Source organism: Peromyscus californicus, unplaced genomic scaffold (assembly GCF_007827085.1).
Source record: "Peromyscus californicus insignis strain IS unplaced genomic scaffold, ASM782708v3 Scaffold_19__1_contigs__length_69161282, whole genome shotgun sequence".
Taxonomy (NCBI): domain Eukaryota; kingdom Metazoa; phylum Chordata; class Mammalia; order Rodentia; family Cricetidae; genus Peromyscus; species Peromyscus californicus.
The window spans coordinates 68,002,341-68,024,555 of record NW_026294491.1 but is presented as its reverse complement, the minus strand read 5'-3'; the positions used below and the strand labels follow the sequence as shown (position 1 = coordinate 68,024,555).

The 22,215-nt window shown below is 40.7% G+C and overlaps 1 protein-coding gene across 1 annotated transcript in view; it reads right to left on the bottom strand.

Annotated features, from left to right (window-relative positions):
• The window catches only part of Kcnh8 (potassium voltage-gated channel subfamily H member 8), a 383,313-nt gene that overhangs the window by 226,098 nt on the left and 135,000 nt on the right, over positions 1 to 22,215 (bottom strand). The window contains exon 3 of the mRNA XM_052745629.1: positions 9,406 to 9,537. Coding sequence (XP_052601589.1) covers positions 9,406 to 9,537 — 132 coding nt within the window. The remainder of the gene's footprint in view (positions 1 to 9,405; positions 9,538 to 22,215) is intronic.

Below are 22,215 nucleotides of genomic sequence, written 5' to 3'. Positions count from 1 at the left end.
TCAGCCCAGTGTCCTAAAGTATCTCCTTGCATTTCCCTCTTGTAGTTCCTGAATGCATTTTGAGTAACTCATATAGTCAATGGGAGATAAGGGTCTAGTTTGATTTCCCTACATAGTTTAATTAAGTGTATCCTTTCTCAGAACCTGTTTCTTGCACTTCTACTGGTCAGCTGTATAGGCTCTGCTTACTTTCAGGGATTCTTCTATTCTATTGGCCAAATTGTCTGGTTCTGTGTGAGCATTGTATAAAACAAAACATGTACAGATTTGTGTATGTTTAAAGTCAAGGGGTGTAATTCTTCCTGCTTTGTTCTTTATGCTCAATATCTTTGGCCATTTTGATTTGTGTATGTATATGTGATTCCATATATAGTTCAGAATTGTTTTATCTAGCTCCTTGAAGAATGGGATTGGTATTTTGATGGGGACTGCACTGAATCTATGACTCTCTTTGAGTAACATGGACATTAACAATCCAAGCATGTAGAACATATTTTGTGCCCTTTGCAGCATTTGTCCCAAATATTTGCTTACATTTATTTCTAGGATGGACCTAAAACAGCCTACAAGCCTATGACAGAGCATGTGCAACAGCCATACTCCCAGAGTTGTTCCTTGTCATATGAAATGATCTAAGCTTGACAAAATATTTCCCTAGCAACAACACTGACTTAGAGTGCTAAGGATCAAAGAATGATTCAGAGGAGTGATTTCAGCCTGAGGGGCCCATTCCACAAAGACACCATGCCATACTCTACAGTATATCATGTGAAGACTGAGAACAGCCCTACCTTAAAGTGGGTTCTAATTCAGCACATTTGCAGAAACTGATTCTAGTTGAAATAAGTATAGTGAAAATTCATTTTAGTTTGCTTAGTTTCAGTTTGGAATTTCTGTACTTGTTTGTGAATACTCTTACAGAACATGGTTTGACCTTAACATCTTAGATGATTACAAGAATTTTAGCTTTGTTTATGTGTAAGTGGTTTGCTTGCATGTATGTATATAAATACCATGTGTGGCCAGTGCCAGCAGAGATCAGAAGAGGGACTGCATCATCCCCTTGAACTGTTTGTGAGTCACCATGTGGGTGCTGGGAACCTAACCCAGGTTTTCTACAAGAACAGCAAGTGTTCTGACCCACCGAGCCACTCCTCTAGCACCCTTGGATGAGTTTTTAACCCAATTCAGTGTATTCAACAATCATAGGATAACTGAAATTTTCTATCTTAGTTAGTCTTTAAAAGATTTTCCACAAACATTCCATTTTACTTAATTTTCCATGATTGTTGACATAAAAACTGAATTCTGTGATCTCCTTAATTTCTACTGCTCTTGCCACATTTTTTCCCTAAGAATTTAACTGGATCAAACATTGTAGGTGTTTGGTTTCTGCTGACAGGACAGCTGGCAATCAACTTGATATTTATTTCTGTATAAAGTCAGTTTTCTAAAGTTGATTCTCAGATCTTATTCCATGATGCTTTCATAGTGATTTACTGGTCTTTAGTTTCGATCAACATTTTAAATTTATATACAGGTGTGTGTGTGTGTGTGTGTGTGTGTGTGTGTATATATATATGTGTGTGTGTGTGTGTGTGTGTGTGTGTGTGTGTGTGTGTGTGTGTGTGTGTATGCGTGTGCATACATACACACGTATATATATGCACATATATACCTTGTTCAGATTTTTTATTCTGAAAAAAGTTCTGAATGGTTTATTTGCCAGCATTTTTCTCTGAAATTCTAACACTATTTTGGATCTTTTCCCTCTAATTTGTATTTCTTTATTGACCTTTAATGCATGTGTGACACAGGACAGTAACATTTTTCACTTGTAACTGATTCTTACTTATTCTGTAAGCAATGTTTATCTTATATAGTATGTCATGGTTTTAATTTCATCTGAGATTTAGGGTCCTAACTGAAATGACTAGGGGTATGGTTAGGAATTATTGAGGGAGCTCTCTTCTGTGTTTTTAATGTGCTACTTGGTAATCAGGTTCAAATAAGCAGGTCTCCTTCTCTGGCTCTGCATCTACTCACAAATGGTGTCTCTCACTTTTTACAGACTCACAGTCTATAAGTCGAATTCTCACTCTGCTCAGAGTCTGTGCCTCGTGCCTTTTCCTTAACTAATTCCAGCTACGCCTTTTATTTGCACTGTCCTTTTGCTCCTTGAATTATCACTTCCCCTTTTTGTGTGCTAGCATCTCATAATGTAACTTTTTTTAAAATGCAACTGGAGAATTGTATGTTAGAATGTCTTTTGTGTTTTGAGCCTCTGGATAATCAAAGACTTTTAAGCAACACTGAAGCTATTGATTCAGAACTGGAGATCATTCAGAACTCAGCTCCAGGCCCTAATGGATGGGCTGTTTGCATTTAACACATATTGTCATATTGTCTTGCATCAATGATCTGACCCTAGAAGGGAAAGCTGGGGCCTACAGTTTTCCAACACTTAATGAACAATGTCTTCATTAGCATCAGGAATGGCAGATACTCGCCTTGCTGATGACCATTGCCTTCTGTCTTTCCAGTTATCAGATTCTATACAGGATTCAGTACCTGACTACAGTACCTCAAAAGTTGTTTCCTCTCACAGTTCTAGGAACACATGTGATATTAGATTACATAGAAACTCATATGCCAGCCTCATCTAGCTCACCAGCATCACCAGATTTGTTTTTCTCACTATTTTCATTTATTTTTACACATTAAACCAAAATATTTTCACTCTAATAATGACAAATGATTATGTGAGTATGATAGTCACTCTCGAAAGACAGCAACATACACCAGCAAAGCACATTTTCATGCAGATGATGGATAAAATTTCTATCTCCAAACCGGAAAACAGCTACACTGACTGAAGGACTAGTAGGCAGACCCCTACAGTCTGACGTGCGCCTGCAGCTTCCACTGCGTCATGTTGGCCTCTTGTTGAACAGAAAATGGCTGACGGAAGAGAACACACTATCAGGTCCTCCAGGAACTGGTTATGTGTGACATTTTACACACCATCTAATCCCTTCCTTCCTCCATGTGTGCCTGAGAACTTTGCAGGTAGAACAGGGAACTAGAAGTCAACCTGACATACACGAAACTCTCTGGGTTTGAGGTTTAACTGAGTGTCTGAGTCAGTGTTCCATTGCTATGAAAAGACACCATGACCATGGCAACTCTTACAAAAGGGAACATTTAACTAAGGCTAACTTACAGTTCAGAGGTTTAGTCCATTTTCATTAATGGTGGGGATCTTGGCAGTATACAGGCAGGTGCTGGAGAAGTACCTGTGTGGTGATATTTATTTGTGCTGAAATGTGATATTTTATTTGTATGTTAATAAATAAAGTTTGCCTGGAGATCACAGGTCATAGCCAGGCCATTAACAGAAGTCAGGTGGTGGTAGCACACGCCTTTAATCTGATCACATGACAGGCAGAGTCTCTGTGTGTTCAAAGACACAGCCAAGTGTGGTGACACACGCCTTAGTACCAACCATAGAGACCTGGAGGTCTGTATAGACAGGCAGTGATGAGGAAGTGATGTGGTTGGGCTTAGAGCCAATGAGAAGGCAGAACAGGAAGGCAATAAAGACGCAGGTTAGACAGGAAGAGGCTCTCTTGGGAAGCTATGGTGACATGGTGAGCTACGGTTAGTTGGCAGCTATTGCTCTGATCTCTGTGGCTTGCACCTCTGTATTTGGCTCTGTGTTTCTTATTTAATAAGACTGTTTAGAAATTTGTCTATATACCTGAGAGCTGCATCCTGATCCCTAGTTAGAGAGAGAGAGAAAGACACTGAGCCAGATCATTTTCCTCATCACATTATCCTTTTATCTTGAATGGCAAAAACTCAAAGTATGGGATTTAAAAAAATATATACTCCAATAAAAACAGAATAAATTTGAATCCTTTAGGTATCAGTATAGTTGCTCTGATTTCAGCATGTGTTGGATACAGAATCAATTCAGATTTCTTGGAGGAGAACTCTGTCTCTTGTGATAAAGTGTCCATTCTTACACAGCTCTCTAATCTGGCCACCACTCTTTGCAAATGCTTACTTCCATTATGTCAAAAATGATAACAGCAATAAAACAATAATCCTTCAACAAGGGAAAAGGTCATCATGATGGTCCAAAGGGAATGAACATATCCAAAGTACAAAAAAAATCAGCTTAGATTTAGTTAATAGTTGATCGGTGGCTTAATGCTTATCCTTCTGGATAATATTTTTATAATTTTTTAACAAATGATTTCAACTATCTTTCAAAATATGGCCAAATGGATATTCTTAGAAACTGAGTAATATATAGAAAGATCAACAAAAATCAAAAAGTTTCGTTTGATACCAGCTATAGGAACACGTTTTGAGAGAGAGTAGGCTTGAGTAACTATGGGTCAAATCAAGTTGAATGTAAGCATGTGGTTATTGGCTTGAACACCTGAGACATGTACCTTTCAAAATTAGGATCTAAGGATTCTAAAGCAGCAAGAATGTTATACTGTTGTATGGCACTGAAGATTCCAGTTTCTCAAATTGGACTTTGTTTACACATTTATATATTTATCGATCGTTCAGACATCTATCAAACATTTATTGAGCATTTACTACATGCCAGACACTCACTCTGTAAACATGGAGAAAGAATTCTGATGAGCTTAAGCTTTAATGGAGGAAGTAATTAACAATGGAAAATAACTTTTGTAAGTTGTTTCAGATAGGTGTAAAGGCTGGGTGAGCAAAGAATGGGGTGCTATAGTGGAGTAGGCAGAGCACAGATACTTCTGTTTGGATGGTCAGATGTCTGTCTTGGGTTTATGTGAAGGCAGGGCTTCTCAGTCTTGGTGTGCACCCGATTCCCTAGGATCTTACTGAAGTGCAAATTCTAATATGGAGCCTGAAAGTCTACATTTCTAACCAGCACCCAGAAAAGCTGATATGTCATTCAGTTCTCTGGACCATATTTGAGTATTAATGACTTCAACTGAAAATTTGGAGTTAGAACAACAACAACAACAACGAAAAGAATGATCCCAGGGAATATCGGCTATGCTGATAATCTGTTGTGGTGGCAAAGGTTTGGGAAAGAAACTCAGAGGAGTCCAGCCTCTGGTTGAACTCGCTTCAGTTTTCTCTGCTTGGTTTCATAAGAAGCCTTAGGACCTGGTAGGAAGTTATGAAGTCAGATCTGATGGCCATGGGCATCTATGCTTTTTATGCCTTTCACACACTGGGGCCATGGGCAGTGCACATGCTCTCTCTGACTCTTGCCTTTCCACACTGCAGGATGCTTACTCAGACTGCTAGACACAAAATCATAAGCACAGAATAGTTTCGTAAATGTTCTGATTGGTTGACTCAAGCTCATTTCTAGATTATTTTTCTTATACTTATTTATTAAAGTATTTACTAAAGGTTAAACCAGAAATCAAAGAAGTTTGATTTCCTAGCATCTTTTGCAGCTAGAAATGACCCTGACCATGAGACAGAGTGTGGTCAATGGTATGGTGATAAAATGCTTGGAGGAGAAGGTAAGATAAGAGCATTCGTTCCCACCAAGAAAGACAATGCCTCATGGGAGGAATGCCTTGTCCCTCATCCTCCATGCTTTCCACGGGTGCAGCAGCATCTTTAAAGAATGAGCTCACAAATAAGACTGAACCAGTATGCAGAGCATAGAGGAAGAGAACACTGCAAGTTCTTCAGAACCACTGTTTTAGCTATTCAGCACCAACATTTGTAAACAAGAGTAAGCCCTTACTGCTTAACCTTGTAGTCTTGGGGTTTTCAGGACCTCGTACCTGCATGTAATGCACAGCTAACATTCAGCAAGATGATCATCATTATATCTTCCTTCCAAAGCCACTTAGTAATTTCTTCAGGTATAGTTGCAATATCAGACTTTAGTTACTGCACTTGCCCATGGCAACTTATTACAAGGGCTTGGCAAAGTTGGACTATGAATGACACTGCATCTGAATCCCAGTTAGTATCACCATGGGAAAAAAATTTAAAAGCTTCGTCCATCCCTCCCCCTCCCCCCCCAAGATTCTCAAAATAAATTTGAAGCCCCCTCCACTCCCATTTTAGGAACTGTAATTTGGTTTCCCTGACTTGGTGATAACTGATGATGCTGTGGTCACATAACACCATAGCACAGCAAGTCTGGGGCACACCAAAAGAAATAAGTGAAAATAATGGCACTGGGTTTTGTGCCTGGAAAAAACACAGCATATGTTATTAAGCTCAATTGGTTTGAATGAAAAACTGAATTAGTGTCAAGTGAACTGCTGTGAAAAGAATTTTGTAAAGTCCAAACACATATAAATGAGCTGGGAGGAAAGGAATTTTAGAAAACACTGATATATAAGCAAACATCCTCCAGGAAAACCAGCCAATCAGCAACTGATTCAGTGTCTGTAGTGTTCCAGGCACTATGGGACATTCTGAGACATATGAAGCAGTGTCAGCCTTCAGTGACTTGGCAAAAATGCGATTGGCAGGAATGTGGTCCAAGAATGGAGTCATGAGAGATTTCTGCATGCTTTCGAGAAAAATCCAAGAAACCAAGACAAGAGTCTTATGACCTCAGTTTCTAAAGAGACAAGAAATTGTTCTAGGACTATACTTTTGTGCCTCCTCCAGGTGTAGCAGATAGGAGTGAGTTCACTTCAGATGATTCATTACAACTGGCTACTGTTATTTGTTTATATGCCTCTATGGAAAAACATGTTTTTGCCACCTGCAGCTTGTCCACCATGTGTAGCTTGCCCTTGTGATTGGATACTTTACTCATGTGACTCCTCTTAACCCTCAGAGTATAAATTATCTGATGCTTTGAATAAAGTTGGCTATTGCATAGACTTTAATCCACCTAATTTATGGGCTCCTTTCTCTCAGGTCCCACCTCTCTTAGAGAGGTAAACAGAGATAACCAGGATGTGTACATCAATAGAAAAAGGGAGAAGAGAGCAACACAGCACAGGTAGTCCATGGAAGGTTGCTCACTGCATGCTAAGTTCAAACCAAACTAAAGAGCTAGGATTTCTATGGGGAATAGTGATGGCAGAGTTACACAAGTGGGAAATTTGAGGACCAGAGTAAGCAGACAAAAAGGAGTAAACTTTACTTGAGAGTATTCAGGCAAGTGCAGCTTAACCAGAGGCCTCAAGACTGTTAAAGGGGCATGGCAACAAGTAAGTAGTTGGGCTGGCAGAGACTGGAGGGAGGCTTTATTAGCTAATGCTTAAATAATTGAACTTAAAACCTGCTTCACATGGGCTAACAACATGTGATGAAGCACCATGGCTGTGTCTCCTTGGTTTAATGCAATAGCTTTGCATCAGGGAGTTAGTAAAGTTAGTAAAAACACATGTAAGAAGTGTCTAGCGTTCCCTCTATCACTCTCTGGAGGCTGCTTTACAGAAGTAGAGCAGCATCTTTCCATGACACTCTCCCATGTGCACATCTTTGTCTTCGTCTTTCTTAACTTCCCAACATCTCTTCTGTGCATGGTCTCTGTCCCCTTCACAGGTCCCTCCTCGTGGATCCACACAGTTTCAAAGGCTTGCTTCTCTCTTCATGCCTCTTGTCACCAGCAGGAAGTTGCAGGATTTGAGCTGAGATATGGATGATGACATTCCAAATGCTAGCTCTGCTGTGGATGGGTGCTGCTTAGTTGGCATTTGTGGAATTATTCAATTCACTATTAATTTTCCACAATTATGTTAAATGTTAAATATGACTTTTAAAATTAAATCTATTTTATTACATTTATTTAATATTATATCCAAATAAATCTTAAAAACTAAAGTTTCAGCAGTTGCTAAATTCAGAAGTGCTTGTTTTTCAACCAAAACAGATTTTGTTCATCCTGTTCCAACCCTTTGAGAATTCTGTGATCAGAAAGCCTTTGTCAACACTTACTAACTTACAATAATTACTTACTTACTTACAGAATAATGTTTTTATTTTCTTTTCAGGACATTTAACTGGGAGGAATGACTTCAGATCACCAAGAATTTAGGTTTTCAAATTCATTAATATACAGACTGAAATTTTATATTTAATACACTTTATAGATAGGGAAAAGACTAACAGCATTTCCTGCTAAATGAGACACAGTTGTAGACATGGACAAAGACATTAGAGTTTCCACTTTGTTTTTGAATGGAAGCTTTTTGCTGAGACCACCCCACCTCTCCCCACAACACATACACACAATGAAATGTAAGCTCACACTGGACCACTAGTTGAAAACTCACAGGTACAAACAATCCACAGTGCTGTAATTGACTTTGAGTCTTTACCACATTCCACAGCCAGTAGTCCTTTCTAAACAGCATGATTTCCTTCATTCCAAATAAAACCCCAGCAATGTAGCAATTAATGATTCAAGTACTTGTTTAAACAGAAGTCACACACTTTTCAGTTTTTAAAATGAAGTCCATCAAATTAACTTCTGTAAGGAATTAAATAATTAATACATACTTAATTTATATCACTTAGATGGACTGCAGTGTTTGTATAAGCTTGAGTGGGGCCACACCTCATTGAGAGTTTTTTGTTTTCTCCACTATCTCTATCTTTCAATACACAGGAGAGCTGTCATTTGCAAAGATTCAAAAGGCAGAAGTCCAAAACCAAACTCAGTATCTCTTCCCTTGGATTGTCATTCCACGAGACACTATATAGGAAACACTCATACACATTTTTTAAAGTGGAGTCTACTCCTGAAAGGATTGAAATATCAAGCCAGTGGTTCTGATAAACAACTTACTACACAGAAACCCACACAGAACAGTCTCTTTTCCTCTGATTACTAGACCTCATTTCTGTTTATAACATTATTAGCATTTTTCCCATTGTTGACTTTTGTTACACAACTTGAAACACAAGCAATTTTTTAACAAGCAACTAAAGGAACTAAAGGACAGAAGGTGTTTTATACACACACACACACACACACACACACACACACACACACACACACACATATGGTACAGGGAACATGGCGGTCAGTAATATCTCATCAAACAACCATCACACTGCACTTCTACCCATCACACATCACTTTAATGTCACTCATCTAGTCAATGCATCTTTACTTCCTGATGAAAAGAAGAGGTGGGAAGCATTATTATGTTGTTATCTGGTCCTCATGTGAGTCACAGAGATATGTGAACTTCTCGTTCCTGTCAAGTGAGTGGTCACTACAAAAATGAGAATGTAAATGCACATCCATGGTTTTTGAATATACACCAAATATTGACTAAGAGCTATCAATAGTTATCAGTTGCTGCTATCAAAAATGGCATTTTTTTTCTTTTTCAAATATTTGAGTGAACAATTTCAAAATGCTTTGCCAGATGTCTGTTTTATGAAAGTCAAACGTACCTTCTTTTTTGTCTTCTGAAGTAATCTTCACTTTAGTGTCTGTTATATCTTTGAATGAGGCCAGAAAAAGGACCACATCTCCTTTTTCATTCTTTATAGGAACAATATCCAATAGGCACCAAAACGGAGACCCTGCAAAGGTGAAGAAGGTACAAGTCAGCCTTTCCTGTTTTCCTCTATCCTACAATCTCTCATCATCAGAATGGCAGCTCTCACATCATGAACATCAAGCTATGCTCATAGCTCTTGGCTCCCAAATTAAATGCTTTTTTGAAGATAAGGCAGGATTTAGAATAGACACATTTGTCTGTGCTAATACACATCTGCTTGTTCACTCAAACCACACTTCTTCATTGAGCTTGATGTCAAAGAGTCCTTCTTGGTGAGAGGCTGGCCTGCTGTTCCCTAGTGCATGGAGTCTCTTGAATAAAGACTTTTGCTTGGTGTGAGTTTTTTAGAAGCTTGATCAATTTAAAACCAATGATTGTTCACTAGGATGGTTAACATTAAAAAAAAAAAAGATGGAAAACACCAACTTTGAGGGATGACACCAGGCCACTTGCACTCTCATCCACGCCTGGGTGATTTTATATTAATGATACCAATCCTGCTACTTTAATAACGCTTCAGGAATATTTATATTATACACAATACAGCATTATACATCACCATGAGCGGCTTATTTATAATATGTGAATTTTTCTGAAATGATGCTGAGTCAAAGTAGCCAGGTACAAGCAAGTAGAGTGAATATATATTCACTTATAATAAGTAAAAAAAATAGCAAAACCAATTGATGGGCATGGCGGTTTGTATAAGAATGGCTCCTATAGGTCCATACTTGAATGCTCATATTTGAATGCTTAATCATCGGAGAGTGGCACTGTTTGAGAGAAAAATTAATCTGTGGCTTTGATAGAGAAGTGTGTCATCCCTGGGTGGCCTCTGAGGTTTCAAAAACCCACACTAGGCCCAGTGTTGCGCTCTCTGCCTGCAGATCGGGGTGTAGCTCTCAGCTACTGCTCCAGTACCTGCCTGCCAGCTGCCATGATCCCCTCCATGCCGATAATGGATAATTTCTGAAACTGTAATCAAGGCCCTGGTCAAAGGCTTTCTCTTATAATAATTGCCTTGGTCATGGTGTCTCTTCATAGCAGTAGAACAGTGACTAAGACAATGGGTTAAAGTTTAAATAAGTCACTTCCTTAAGAAGTGACTAAAAAGTATACAGCGCAGGGGGCTCTCACATGCTGATTAAGATTTATTTATTTATTTATTTGTTTGTTTATTTTTGATTTTTTGAGACAGGGTTTCTCTGTATAGTTTTGGTGCTTGTCTTGGATCTCGAGCTGTAGAGCAGGCTGGCCTTGAACTCACAGAGATCCACGTGGCTCTACCTCCCGAGTGCTGGAATTAAAGGTGTATGCCACCACTGCTCAGTGCTGATTAAGTTTTATTTCACAATCTTTATACTGTTTATTTTCCACATGTGCTGTATCTAATAATACATCTTAACAAGCAATGCTATGGTTTTATGTGACTGTCCCCACAGGATCATATATCAGAAAACTTGGTATCCAACTTGTGGTGCCTTTTGGGAAGGTTCTGAACCAGTGGTGGGTAGAACCTTGCAGGAAGAAGAAACCCCCAGGATGATGCTGGAGTTTTGACTCCATTTTGTCTCCTTCCTTCCTCCCTGCCCCCTCCCTTACTCCCTCTCCCTTCTCCCTGTACTATCAGTGTGCAGATGAAATGCGATCTCTTTGCTTCCTGGCTGCCAGGCAAGCCCCACATTCTTGTAAGCCAAAGTTGCTTCCCAAAGTTCCTTTTTCCAGGCTATTCTACCACAGAAACAGAAAAGTGAATAATACAGACAATAATCAAATTCAATTCCACTTTGGGAGTAGAAGAAACCTATCATAAAGACTCTCATTAAAGGCCATTGTACTCAATGGGCTTTGCATAATGCTTATATTCTTTAATGTTTTATTGATATTTCACATAGGTATTTAATTTTTTCCTATACTGCTTTTTCTACTAAGCAAACTAGAATATCACTGTTTCAAGTTGGGAGTCTTTCTTGTCAATCCTCTAACTACAGTAGAAACACAAAAACCATCAGATCATAGCGTCAGATCCTAGAGAAAGTAAGTGTCTGGGGCTAGAAAGATGACTGGGCAGTTAAGACAGCTCTGCACATGCTCTGCAATAGCTCTGTGACAGTGTATTCCATCTCCTCTAGCTCTAGTAACCCAAGTCTATTCCACAGTGTAGACTTTCCTCCTTCACTCACAGACAAAATAGACATGGGCAACTTCTTTCCAGCAAGAGTAACCCAGGCCCAGATGCATAAATCTCTCATAGGTCAATGCTAGGAGTTACTAAGTCACTCAGCCTTGAGTTTAGAGATGCAAGTGATTCTTAAGAATACAGTTAGAGAGCAGAAATCTTGTGTCAATTTTAACTCTGGCTGTATATAGCAACAGTAATTATCATGTAGGTCAGAAGTGCCAAAATAAACAAGGCTCTGCCAGGATTTCAGTTAATAACACCTTTTATTTCCAAGGATAAATACAATTGATGGAGAAAAGTAGAGTTTATACCTTCTATGGAAAATATAGCTTGGAATTGAATAAATAGTTATCTTGGAAAACAAGAGTATTATAAGAGAACTCGTGTGCTTTTGTATACTCCATCATAGTTTAAATATGGAATGTATATCAGAAGCTCTTGTGTTTAATATTTGGTCCCTTGATAGTGGTGTTATTTTGTGAGGTTCTGGAAACTTTAGGAGGTGGATGTAGTTAAAGGAAGTGGGTCACTGGGGGTGGTCCTTGAAGGTTATACATAGTCTCTTTGCTTCTGGTCCACATGAGATGACTAGTCTGTCTCACATACTCTATCCATCATAATGCTTCACTCTACAAGCCCAGAAGCTAGATAGTCAGCAATCTCTAAACTGTGAGCTAAAATAAATTTTTCCTCTCTTGAAGTTTAATAGGTCAAACATTTTGTCCCATCCAGGTGACATACTCCAGAAGATAATATTTGGCAAAAGCAAAAACTAAGGATAAAATACTAAGCATGTGGCCATAGTTTAATCATTTAATCAACACAGGTATGAAATAAGGTCTGTTGAGTCATGAGTGGTCTTGTTCACTTTGATCTACACTGTCATGATAGAGAATATTTTAGTTGTTCAAATATATCACAATACCTTAAGGAGAATATGGACAATGCTTAATTCTCTGTTTCTATTTTAAGTATGATCTTGAGTAGAGTTTAATAATGGATATGTGTTTTTTTATTGTAACTATGCATACAATATCCTGAGTGTTAACAGCATCACTGTCAAATGACCTCACAAGGTCTCCAGCAAGAGTAGTATTTTCTGTTTTCTGAAAACATATTTCATATTGACTGAAGGCTGGAGTGAGACATTGACTAGTCTCAGATGTTATTCCCAGTGTGGAAGTAGGCAAAGAAACTGCTACCCATGGCAGTTGGTGGGTGGGAGCCTCATGTCTTTCACAGAAAGCAGGAGGCAGTGATGGGAGTCCTTTGGGCTTTGCCCAGAAATCTATCATTGCTCTTTCCTTGTCCTGGCTTTAGTAGTTCTCACTCTTTCCTCTAGAGCATTCTCTCTAACTCTAGTCTTCCTCTCACGCTCCAACAGTAAGCTCTGAGAACATAAGGCCCTCCTCAAACCCACAATGATTCCTTGATTGTATACAGCCTCAGTGTAGCATTTCATAGTCTTCAAAATGTAAGATCTGTTTTCCAGCAACTGCAAGGAGGAGCAAGAGTGAGCTGTATAAGGATAATGAGCAGAGCTAATGAAAGCATAGCACTGAAAAGGAGAAGGTCCCTGGAGAAGCCATAGCTGCTTATACACCTCCCTCGATACCTACCACCCATGGTACATCTGAGGTAGAGATGAAAGTAATGACTGTTTAGAGAAACAACAGGTAAATTTTCACCTTTCTGTGGGGCTGCCTATCTCTAGTGAAGTTTGTGTGTCTGTGTAAATTCTCATTCATTGCGACTGAATTTACCATGGCAAGATACCCAACCCGCCAAATGCCCCAGGATGCCAGTGAAACTAATTAACTGGGGGCCTTGGCACTTGTGAAACAGTGAAAGTAAAGTGGGCTAGACATAAATCAAACCAGCTGGAGACTACTATGAACTGAGCAGTGGCTAAAGAAAACCTTCAGTTCAATGTTTATTGAAAACTGAGAGGAGTTGTCATAAAATGGTGTTTAAGGTTTTTCCCCCACTGAAAATTCAGTATGTCTGGTGGTAAGTTAGATGCTAGAGCACCTATTAGCATGCATGAGGCCTGGGTTTTAATTTAATTTAAAATGACTAGAGCACACACATCAAATATTAATAGTGGTAGACTGTGGAGTTTAGTTTATCCTTCCAGGAGCTTTGTTTGGGGGATTTTCTAGAATAAGAATAAATGAGTATATAGAGAAATTCTGACCATTTTAGAGGTTAAGGCCAGAGAGAAAAAAAGTTCAAGGCTGGATCACAAAGACAATTGGGTGCTATCCATGTGAAAGCCATTTCTTAACAAGCTCTTTGAAGTTTCACAAGTCCAAACATATATTCCTTATCAAACTTTGAGAAAAGTTCTTTTATTCAGGATATTTGGGAAAAAAAGGATGGGGAAGGTAGGAAAAAAGGAAGGAAGGAAGGCTTAGTGATGTTCAGCTGGTTTGAATGTGCTAAGAGTTTATTTTGTTTGGGTTTTGTTTGTTTGTTTGTTTGTTTGTGTTTTATTCCAAGTTTCCTTTGTCCTTAAGAAAAAAGTAATAGCAACAATGAAAACTTTATTCCTCGTCAAGGAGTATGTGTAACCATCTCTTAGCAATTCTAATGATTAGGAGCAAAAGAAGTTAGGGAACTTGAGATCTAAAACAAATCCCCAAGACACATTTCTTCAGTCAAGAGTTCTAGCATCCTCATTCAATACAACATTCTCCAAACTGTAGATCAGCAGATTTCCAGTTGCTTAAAACCAAAGATGAATACTGATAATTCAGTATTTTCTATGTACAGTTAAACATGCATTCACCTTGAATCACAAGGAAACTTGAATTCACAATATATCAAAATATCTTGAGAATATCACACACAGGGGGACCCAGCACTGTTATGTGCTAAGCTTGGACTGCGTTCTGGATAGTACTCCAGATGCATTACACAAATCCTGTCTAAACTTCCCACAGGTCATTCTAGATGAGTCTGACCATACTCTATAACTGTGGAGTTTGTGGTGTAGGCTAGTCCTTGGAGTCACAGATTCAGTAAGTGCCAAAGATGTGAATTTGCACACAAGGCTCCCCAAGTTTACTTTATTGTGCTCCTCTGATGACTCTACTTTATGAATAACACTTTGAGGAACAAATTTCCATTTCCATCTCATTATTCTTTCTTTGAGATAAAACATACACTTTTAAAAATTTTGCGTTTGTGAGAGGAAAAGGAAAGGTTCTATACTACCAAAACTGCACTTTCAACCCCCCCAAAAAGAATAGGGCCTCTTGGTACAAAATTCCTGCTGTTTTAGTTTTGAGTTATAATCCATCCTTCATTAAAGTGCACACAGTTTTAAAGTTTGAATTTGTGTATTGGATGACATAGTAAGATAAAAACTTCCAGTGCTGGTGCTGCTTCAAGATAGGGCACTATGAATCAGGTACCATGATTGCAGTTTCAGAGGGTAGCTACCTATGCAGAAGAGGCATGCAGCTCAGCAGTGAAACATCCATCACCACAAGGCCTTGGCTAGACCCCACCTCCCACTGAAGTTCTACTTCTTCCACTCTGGAGAAGCTTCAGAAGTGTTGCTGTGCTTACCAATGTCATTGTCCATAGGACATACAGCAGCACTCCCTGAACTCCTAAGACTGGAGCGACAGAGGGAAGGAAGCTCCAGTTCACACTGGAGCTACGGGCCTATCTCCTCAGTGGTGATCTGGAGAAAACCTCAGATGTGACTGATAACCATTAGTGAACAGAAAATACTCTACAGGTTTGGTTTCATAACAGAACAAGCCACTGAGATAGACTCATTCCCTTGATACTTGACTTTAAGGAAACAATTTAAGATTTCATCAAACTTGTAGTTCCTCTAAGCAAGAATTCAACTTAAATAAGATTTTGAGGATTAAATTAACACCCCAATTGCACAAGGCCAATAAACACACACAATGCCTATACAAATGCAACATGGAAAACACAGGCTTGGATTCTTTGGTATCCCCCAAGTATTTGGAGATTACATTGAGAGCAACTGGACATAAAGCCATTTATTCATCCATTTGATATTTATCTATTGTCTCCCATGGCAGACACTATTCTAGTTCTTTGGCTATACCAATTAGTGGAAGAGAATAGACCCTTGCTGCAAGCTCTGAAAGAATTGACATTCTACTTCAGAAAGAAGTACAAGAAATTACTAATGTGATATATAAGCAAATTATATAGTTTGGTCCTAAATGCTACAACAGAAAGAATATGGCAAGGGGTGATGTGTGATTTGGGAAAGTGTGTAGGACTGTGTAGTAATTCTTTTTCTCTGTACATATGTATGTGTGTAGTGTGTATGTGTGTATGGTATGTGTGGTGCAGTAAGTTGACCATGGTCAAAATGTTAGTCACTGTAAAGACTGAGACTGGACTTCAAATCATGACCTTCAATATTATGGATAATTTATCAACACATAGCGAGTTGAGTTTCTTTGTATACTACAAAAGGAATAATTATCCAAGAGATGAACAACCTACTTCTGATACCCTAAAAGGAACATTATAATTTCATTTGCTATTGATATATTGATTAAAATAAGCTTGGGCATGTACAAATCTAACATGTCATTATGTCTGTGCTTTAAAGCTTCAATAATGCAGTGTAGGAGAGACAGAAAACAAGTACTTTGTAAGAAGCAGAGATGTCTGATGAGAATTGGAAAGAAGGAAGTAATCATTGACATGAAGTGGATAAGGATCACATGACGATTCTTCACTGTATAAATATATGATTACTGTTTTAGGTGGCATTTAGCACTTTCCAAGAACATGCTGACAACACACATGCTAAACATTTGCTCCATTGTATAAACTTTATTCCTGGTGAAGACTAGGGAATGCCCCGCCAGATTGCCCTGAGTCACAACTTGGCATGCAACTAAGGCAAAATAGTCAGGGATCTTCCATAACTTCCAGCCCCTCCAGAAGTACAGCACACACTTCACTAGAACTGGAAGCAAAACCCAGTGTCCAGAAAAGCTTTGTTCTATCTACAGCACTCTGATGACCTTGCCTTCAGACCCATTATCTGACACCAAGCAGCGAGTTTTGTAAGAAATAAATTTATGCATAATAACTTCTACTGATTCTAAGGATTCCTCCCACAGGAAAAAAATTCCAATATATAATTAACAAAAGAAAATAAATAATTGTACAAAGTGGAAAGGGCTCCATTGGGATGGCGTTATTCACCTGTGGAGGTCAGCAAATATATTCTATAGTGTGTCAAACGATCAAAAATTTATCCATGCTGTTCATCTGGATTCTGATTCCAGCTACTCAAAAAACCAGAGACAACATGGAACCTGGGTGCATGGTTGTTTTCTAATAAATCTTCATTTACAAAAACAAGCAGCATGCCAGGTACTAGCCATGATTTGCCAACTCATGATATAGAAGCCTACAGACTAATAATAGTATGAGTTATTAATAAGCTTGGTGTAGTATGAGTGGGAGCCTCTCTTTCCTTGACTTCCTAAATCTGCTTGGCTCTGGGCCGTTCTCCTCCTCCTTCTTTTCCAAACCACACAATCTGACACACACTTTCCTTACAGCTTCCTAGGTGGATCCCTGGGTACAGGACACCCAATTCTATCTATAGCCAAACATCATTTCCCTTCTGTCATCCAATTGCAAAACCCTACAAATTACATCACCCAGGCTCAATATCCATTCTCTCTCCAAAGTCTCAGGGGACTGGAGTCTTTTATCTCTGACCCATTAAGAAAAGGCCTTCTTCTCCCTATGTCTTTCCCCTTTCAAATCCCCACACTTGCAGTTAAGAAACACAATGAAAGCTACCACTTGATTCAGAATCTCTGACTTATTAACCCTGCAGTGGTCCATATCCATCCAATAGTACCCAACCCCTGTACTCTTCCTTCTACCATCCCTCAGGAGTCTTTGTTAGACCCCAAGGATACTTGTTTTTCTATTCCTCTGGACCCCCAGTCACAAAATACCTTTGCCTTTGCTTGGACTGACCTGAACACTCACCTTTCTTCCCAAGTACTTGGACTGCCCTACACCAGGAATCCTGAGACAGCCACAATCTACTTGGCCAGGTGCTAGTGTCTGGCTTACTCTTTTTAGCTTGTGCAATATGTAGATGATCTTCTCCTCTGTAGTCTGTCCCTGCAAATTAGCCAGGCTGACACCTGTGCTCTACTGAACTTCTTATCTTACCCTATATGGTCCAGCTGTCCACCCCTCAGGTCGCTTATTTGAGACTATTATTCCAACTCATAAGGCCATTACCCTCTATAGAACACAGTCTATCATGGAAGGGACATGTCAGGAGGAATGTGAGTTAGCTGGTCATATGGCATCAACAGTCAAGAAGCAGACAGGAAGTGAAGTGAGGCTACAAAACTTAGAGGCTCACACTCAGTGACCACTTCCTTCAGTAGGACTCCACTTCTTAGAGCTTGTTCAAAAGAACACCCCCATCTGGAGACAAAATATCCAAACTCAGGAGCCTATAGATGATATTCCCATTTAAACCACAACCATAAGGAGTGGAGGCTGGAGGAAAGAGAATGGAAGAATAAACAAAGAGACAGACTGTGGACTGAGATGAGCTCATGGACAAGCTTGAACAGTTTGTGTTTATCATGAGGGAGGAGAGAGTCACTAGAGGCTTTGCCATAGGTACAATGCATCTGCAGTGTAGGAAGACAGTCTTAAGGCAATCAGGAAAGAGGATTCAAGGGGGGCAGATCTGGAGAGTGGTTAAGATGAATTTGTACAACTCAAGCTCCATATTAAGAGAAGCTGAATTAACAACAATATAGGAATAAGTCTCAGTCTCTGGTGATTGTGTGGTGAGGTTAGGCAAGGGAGCCTGGACAGTTGCAATGACCAGCTGAAAGGCCTTAGCTAGCATCAGGTATTTTTGTTTTCAGCCCTTTTTCATCTATCCCATGGTACACCTTGAAGGCCACTGCTAAGACTTCTCCCTATGGAGTTAGAAGCTCCCTCTCTAGACTTTTAAGTTTGACCTCAATGTCAGGGAAACTCTGGGAGAAGAGATACCACTTTAAGGGCAGGCTTACAGAGACAGGCCAGGAGGCAAGTTGTCTAGACTTCATCAGCATGTGCTCTAGCCCAGTCCCAGACTTGTCTGCACTCCTCGGGGAAAAGGTTGTTGGTAAGAATCATACAAATGTCCTGTCATAGAAAGTAAGGTGGTAAGACTGGGTGACATATTAAAATTCTTTAATAAAAATGGAGGAATTATTAGTATAGGATTCCAATCCTTTTCTGTTTGATTAATGAGTAGGGGATATGTACCCTGACCAAGCCATCTACCCTGGCAACCTCTTGCACTTCTGCAAAGGGGGAACCGTGGCTGGTTTAGGCTGGTAGGGAGAGGTAAAGGTGGTCTCACAGCAGCATGGGAGCAAGCAATGGAAGGACTAAGAGCTGCCATTGGCCTGAAAGTGGACACCTGAGAGGGTTGGCTTGGGAGCCTATTGCTAAGGACAGAGAAAGAGAGACTGAATAGGCCAGAGAGGGAGAGAAAGGACTGTGGGTTGAGGCTGCTAATGTAAGTGGAGGGATGATCTGGTTTGGGCTTCATAACTAGGAGGAGTTGCTTTTTTCTTTGGTTGGCTTAAACCATGTGGTCACTTTTAATCAAGATGAGGGTGAAGTCAGATGGCAAAAGCCATCCTTTCCAACCTAGCAAAAATGTCAGCCATGAGGCTGCTTCCATCCCAGGGGGCAGGGAGAGCAGGGGGAGCAGGAGCAGTAGGGAGCAGTGGCAGCAGGGGGGAGGGGAGCAGGGGGAGCAGGGGCAACAGGGGAGGGGAGCAGGGGGAGCAGGGGAGCAGGGGGAGCAGGGGGTAGGGAGTAGGGGGAGCAGGGGGAGCAGGGGGAGCAGGGGCAGCAGGGGAGCAGGGGGAGCAGGGGCAGCAGGGGGAGCAGGGGGTGGGGAGCAGGGGGTGGGCAGCAGGTAAGACAGTGGCAAGCGCATCTTTAAGACTGCCTTTGTAGTAATTGCTAACCGTCAACCTCTTTGTTAGGAGTTTTAAGTTAACCCTCTTGTTACAGCTTTTACTGATTTTTTAACCATACCCAATATACTTACAAATATTGATGTCCAGAAAGTTTACATAACAGTGTTACAGAGATTCATAACTTAGCAAAAGTTTTAAAGAGTTAAACCCAAACCAAAAGGAGTGTGGAATGAGTAGCAACAATCCCCATGGGAAAAAGTCTATCCTTTAGTCCTGTTTTGTTCTCCTTTCTCTGCCACAGAGTCAGGCTGTCACAGAGTCAGGCTGTCACAGAGTCAGGCTGTCACATAGGCTGTCACAGAGTCTGTCAGGCTGTCACAGAGTCTGTCAGGCTGTCACAGAGTCAAGCTGTCACAGAGTCAGGCTGTCACAGAGTCAGGCTGTCACATAGGCTGTCATGTAGTCAGGCTGTCACATAGGCTGTCACAGAGTCTGTCAGGCTGTCACAGAGTCTGTCAGGCTGTCACAGAGTCTGTCAGGCTGTCACAGAGTCAGGCTGTCACAGAGTCAGGCTGTCACATAGGCTGTCATGTAGTCAGGCTGCCACATTGTCAGGTGGCTTGCCTGTTATGAGACAGAGATTTTGGAAGAAACCTTTAAACAATCATGCTTGGGTTTAGATGAAGGGGAGCCATGCCTGAACTCAGAGCCACTTCATAATTGAAGTGAGACAGCATAAGGTAACAACAGTCTAATGCCACTCATCCCTAAAAGACACCCAAATCCCTGTAAAACTGAATCCAGTGAGCTAAGAGCAGAGAAGGCTTAGATATAGGAAATTTTGAGTCCTGACTACAGTAGGCTGCAGGAATGTGAGCCGAGGGAAGCAACAGCGTGTGAGGAGTTGAGGAGTGTGTGCAGGGTGTGTGCAAGAGGCAGCTGGCCTATTCCTTCGCTTTCTCCCCCTCCTTCCAGGTCCCGGTCCTGGCTCCCTCTTTGTAACAAACTTAGAGATCCATTAACCATATCTTAAAAGACAGGACATTTACACAGTGTTGGGAGGACATCAGAAAAACAAACAAACAAACAACAACAACAAAAAAAACCCAAACAGGGCTTGGAGCAGAAAAAAGAGGAAGCTTAAATATAGGGGACAGGAAATCTCTTTCCACTCCCCTGAATGCTTGCAGTGTTTGTGAAGGTCCCAAATGATAACCGGGATCTAGGGTGGTGTTAGGCAAACATTTGGATTGATTATCTAAGGGGTAGTGAGAACAAATTTGATGACAAAAGGTTTAGGGCCCTTCGGGTCAGGTGTCAGGTGCAGAGGCCGGAGGTTTTCTAAGAGGCATCCCAAGGGAGAATGAGAGGGTATGGAAGACACTGTTCCCATGGATGAGAGAGAAAGAAAATGTCACTGTAACCTGTAGTCAAGGGTATCCCCAGGACTCAGGGAGGCCTGGAGGAAGACACAAACCACTCAGCGAGTCTTCATGCACTCAAGAGGGGTCAGGGGCTTAGTTAGGCTAAGCCCAAGGAGAGACTCAGGGCTTTTGTGGAGGCCCGAAGACAAGATTGAGACTGGAGCTATAGGAGGGGTTCTCGTCTACTGGAAAGGGTCAGGAACAGGGTCACAAAAGCCAGGAGGGCCTAGAGGAACTGTGGAATTCATGATGACCAGAAGGTAAGGAAGAATATGGACAAGGACAGGAGGAGAAGGCAGGAAAGGGCACAATAGCACAGTTGGGACTAAGGAAAATGCAAGACTGCAGTCTCCAGGGAGGGTGTGGGGCAGGGGCAGGTGAAGAGGGCCAGCCATAGCCTTAAAGATCATGTCTTGGGGTTACCTCTGCCTGAAGGGGAAATTCACCAAATTACCACTGGTGGATATGGTGCCTATCGATTGGTGAGCCAGAAGGTAAGTCTTCCTCAGGAGCACTAGAGGTGAGGGATAGGGTCCCAGTGAGGCTCAGACCACGAGGTGGAGCACAGGTACCAAAAGAACCTATCCAAGTCACTCAACCAATATATGAGTTAAGGCTCTGAGGGAAAAGTATCCTGGAAGTTGGGATCCAAGGAAGACCACAGTCACACCACACAGCAAAATTCATACAAGCATTTTATTGGGGGAAACACAGGAAAGTGTCTGCTTCTGCTTGAGAGAGAAGCAGAAGAGAACTGAGTGGGAGGCAGGCTTCATACAGGGTCTCTTGGGGGGAAGAGTTTTCCAGGATAGAGACTGGTAGGATTTCAAGTCCTGCACTTGGGGCAAGTTCTGGGATTGGGGTGATTTTGAGCTCAGGGATTGGTGGGATTTCAAGCCCCAGATCTGAGCTCAGGCATTTCACACTAAAGCAAGACCCACATACATGTACCTTCACATACATGTGCGCTTATATATGTGTGTCTTCTGAACTCTTCGTCAACCTACTACAAACACTTTGGGGTTTGCTGTATTTGCATTTCTGTAATTCACTTCTGGAAAGCAAAAGACACAAGAGAGAATATAAAAACCCTGATCTCCTATCAA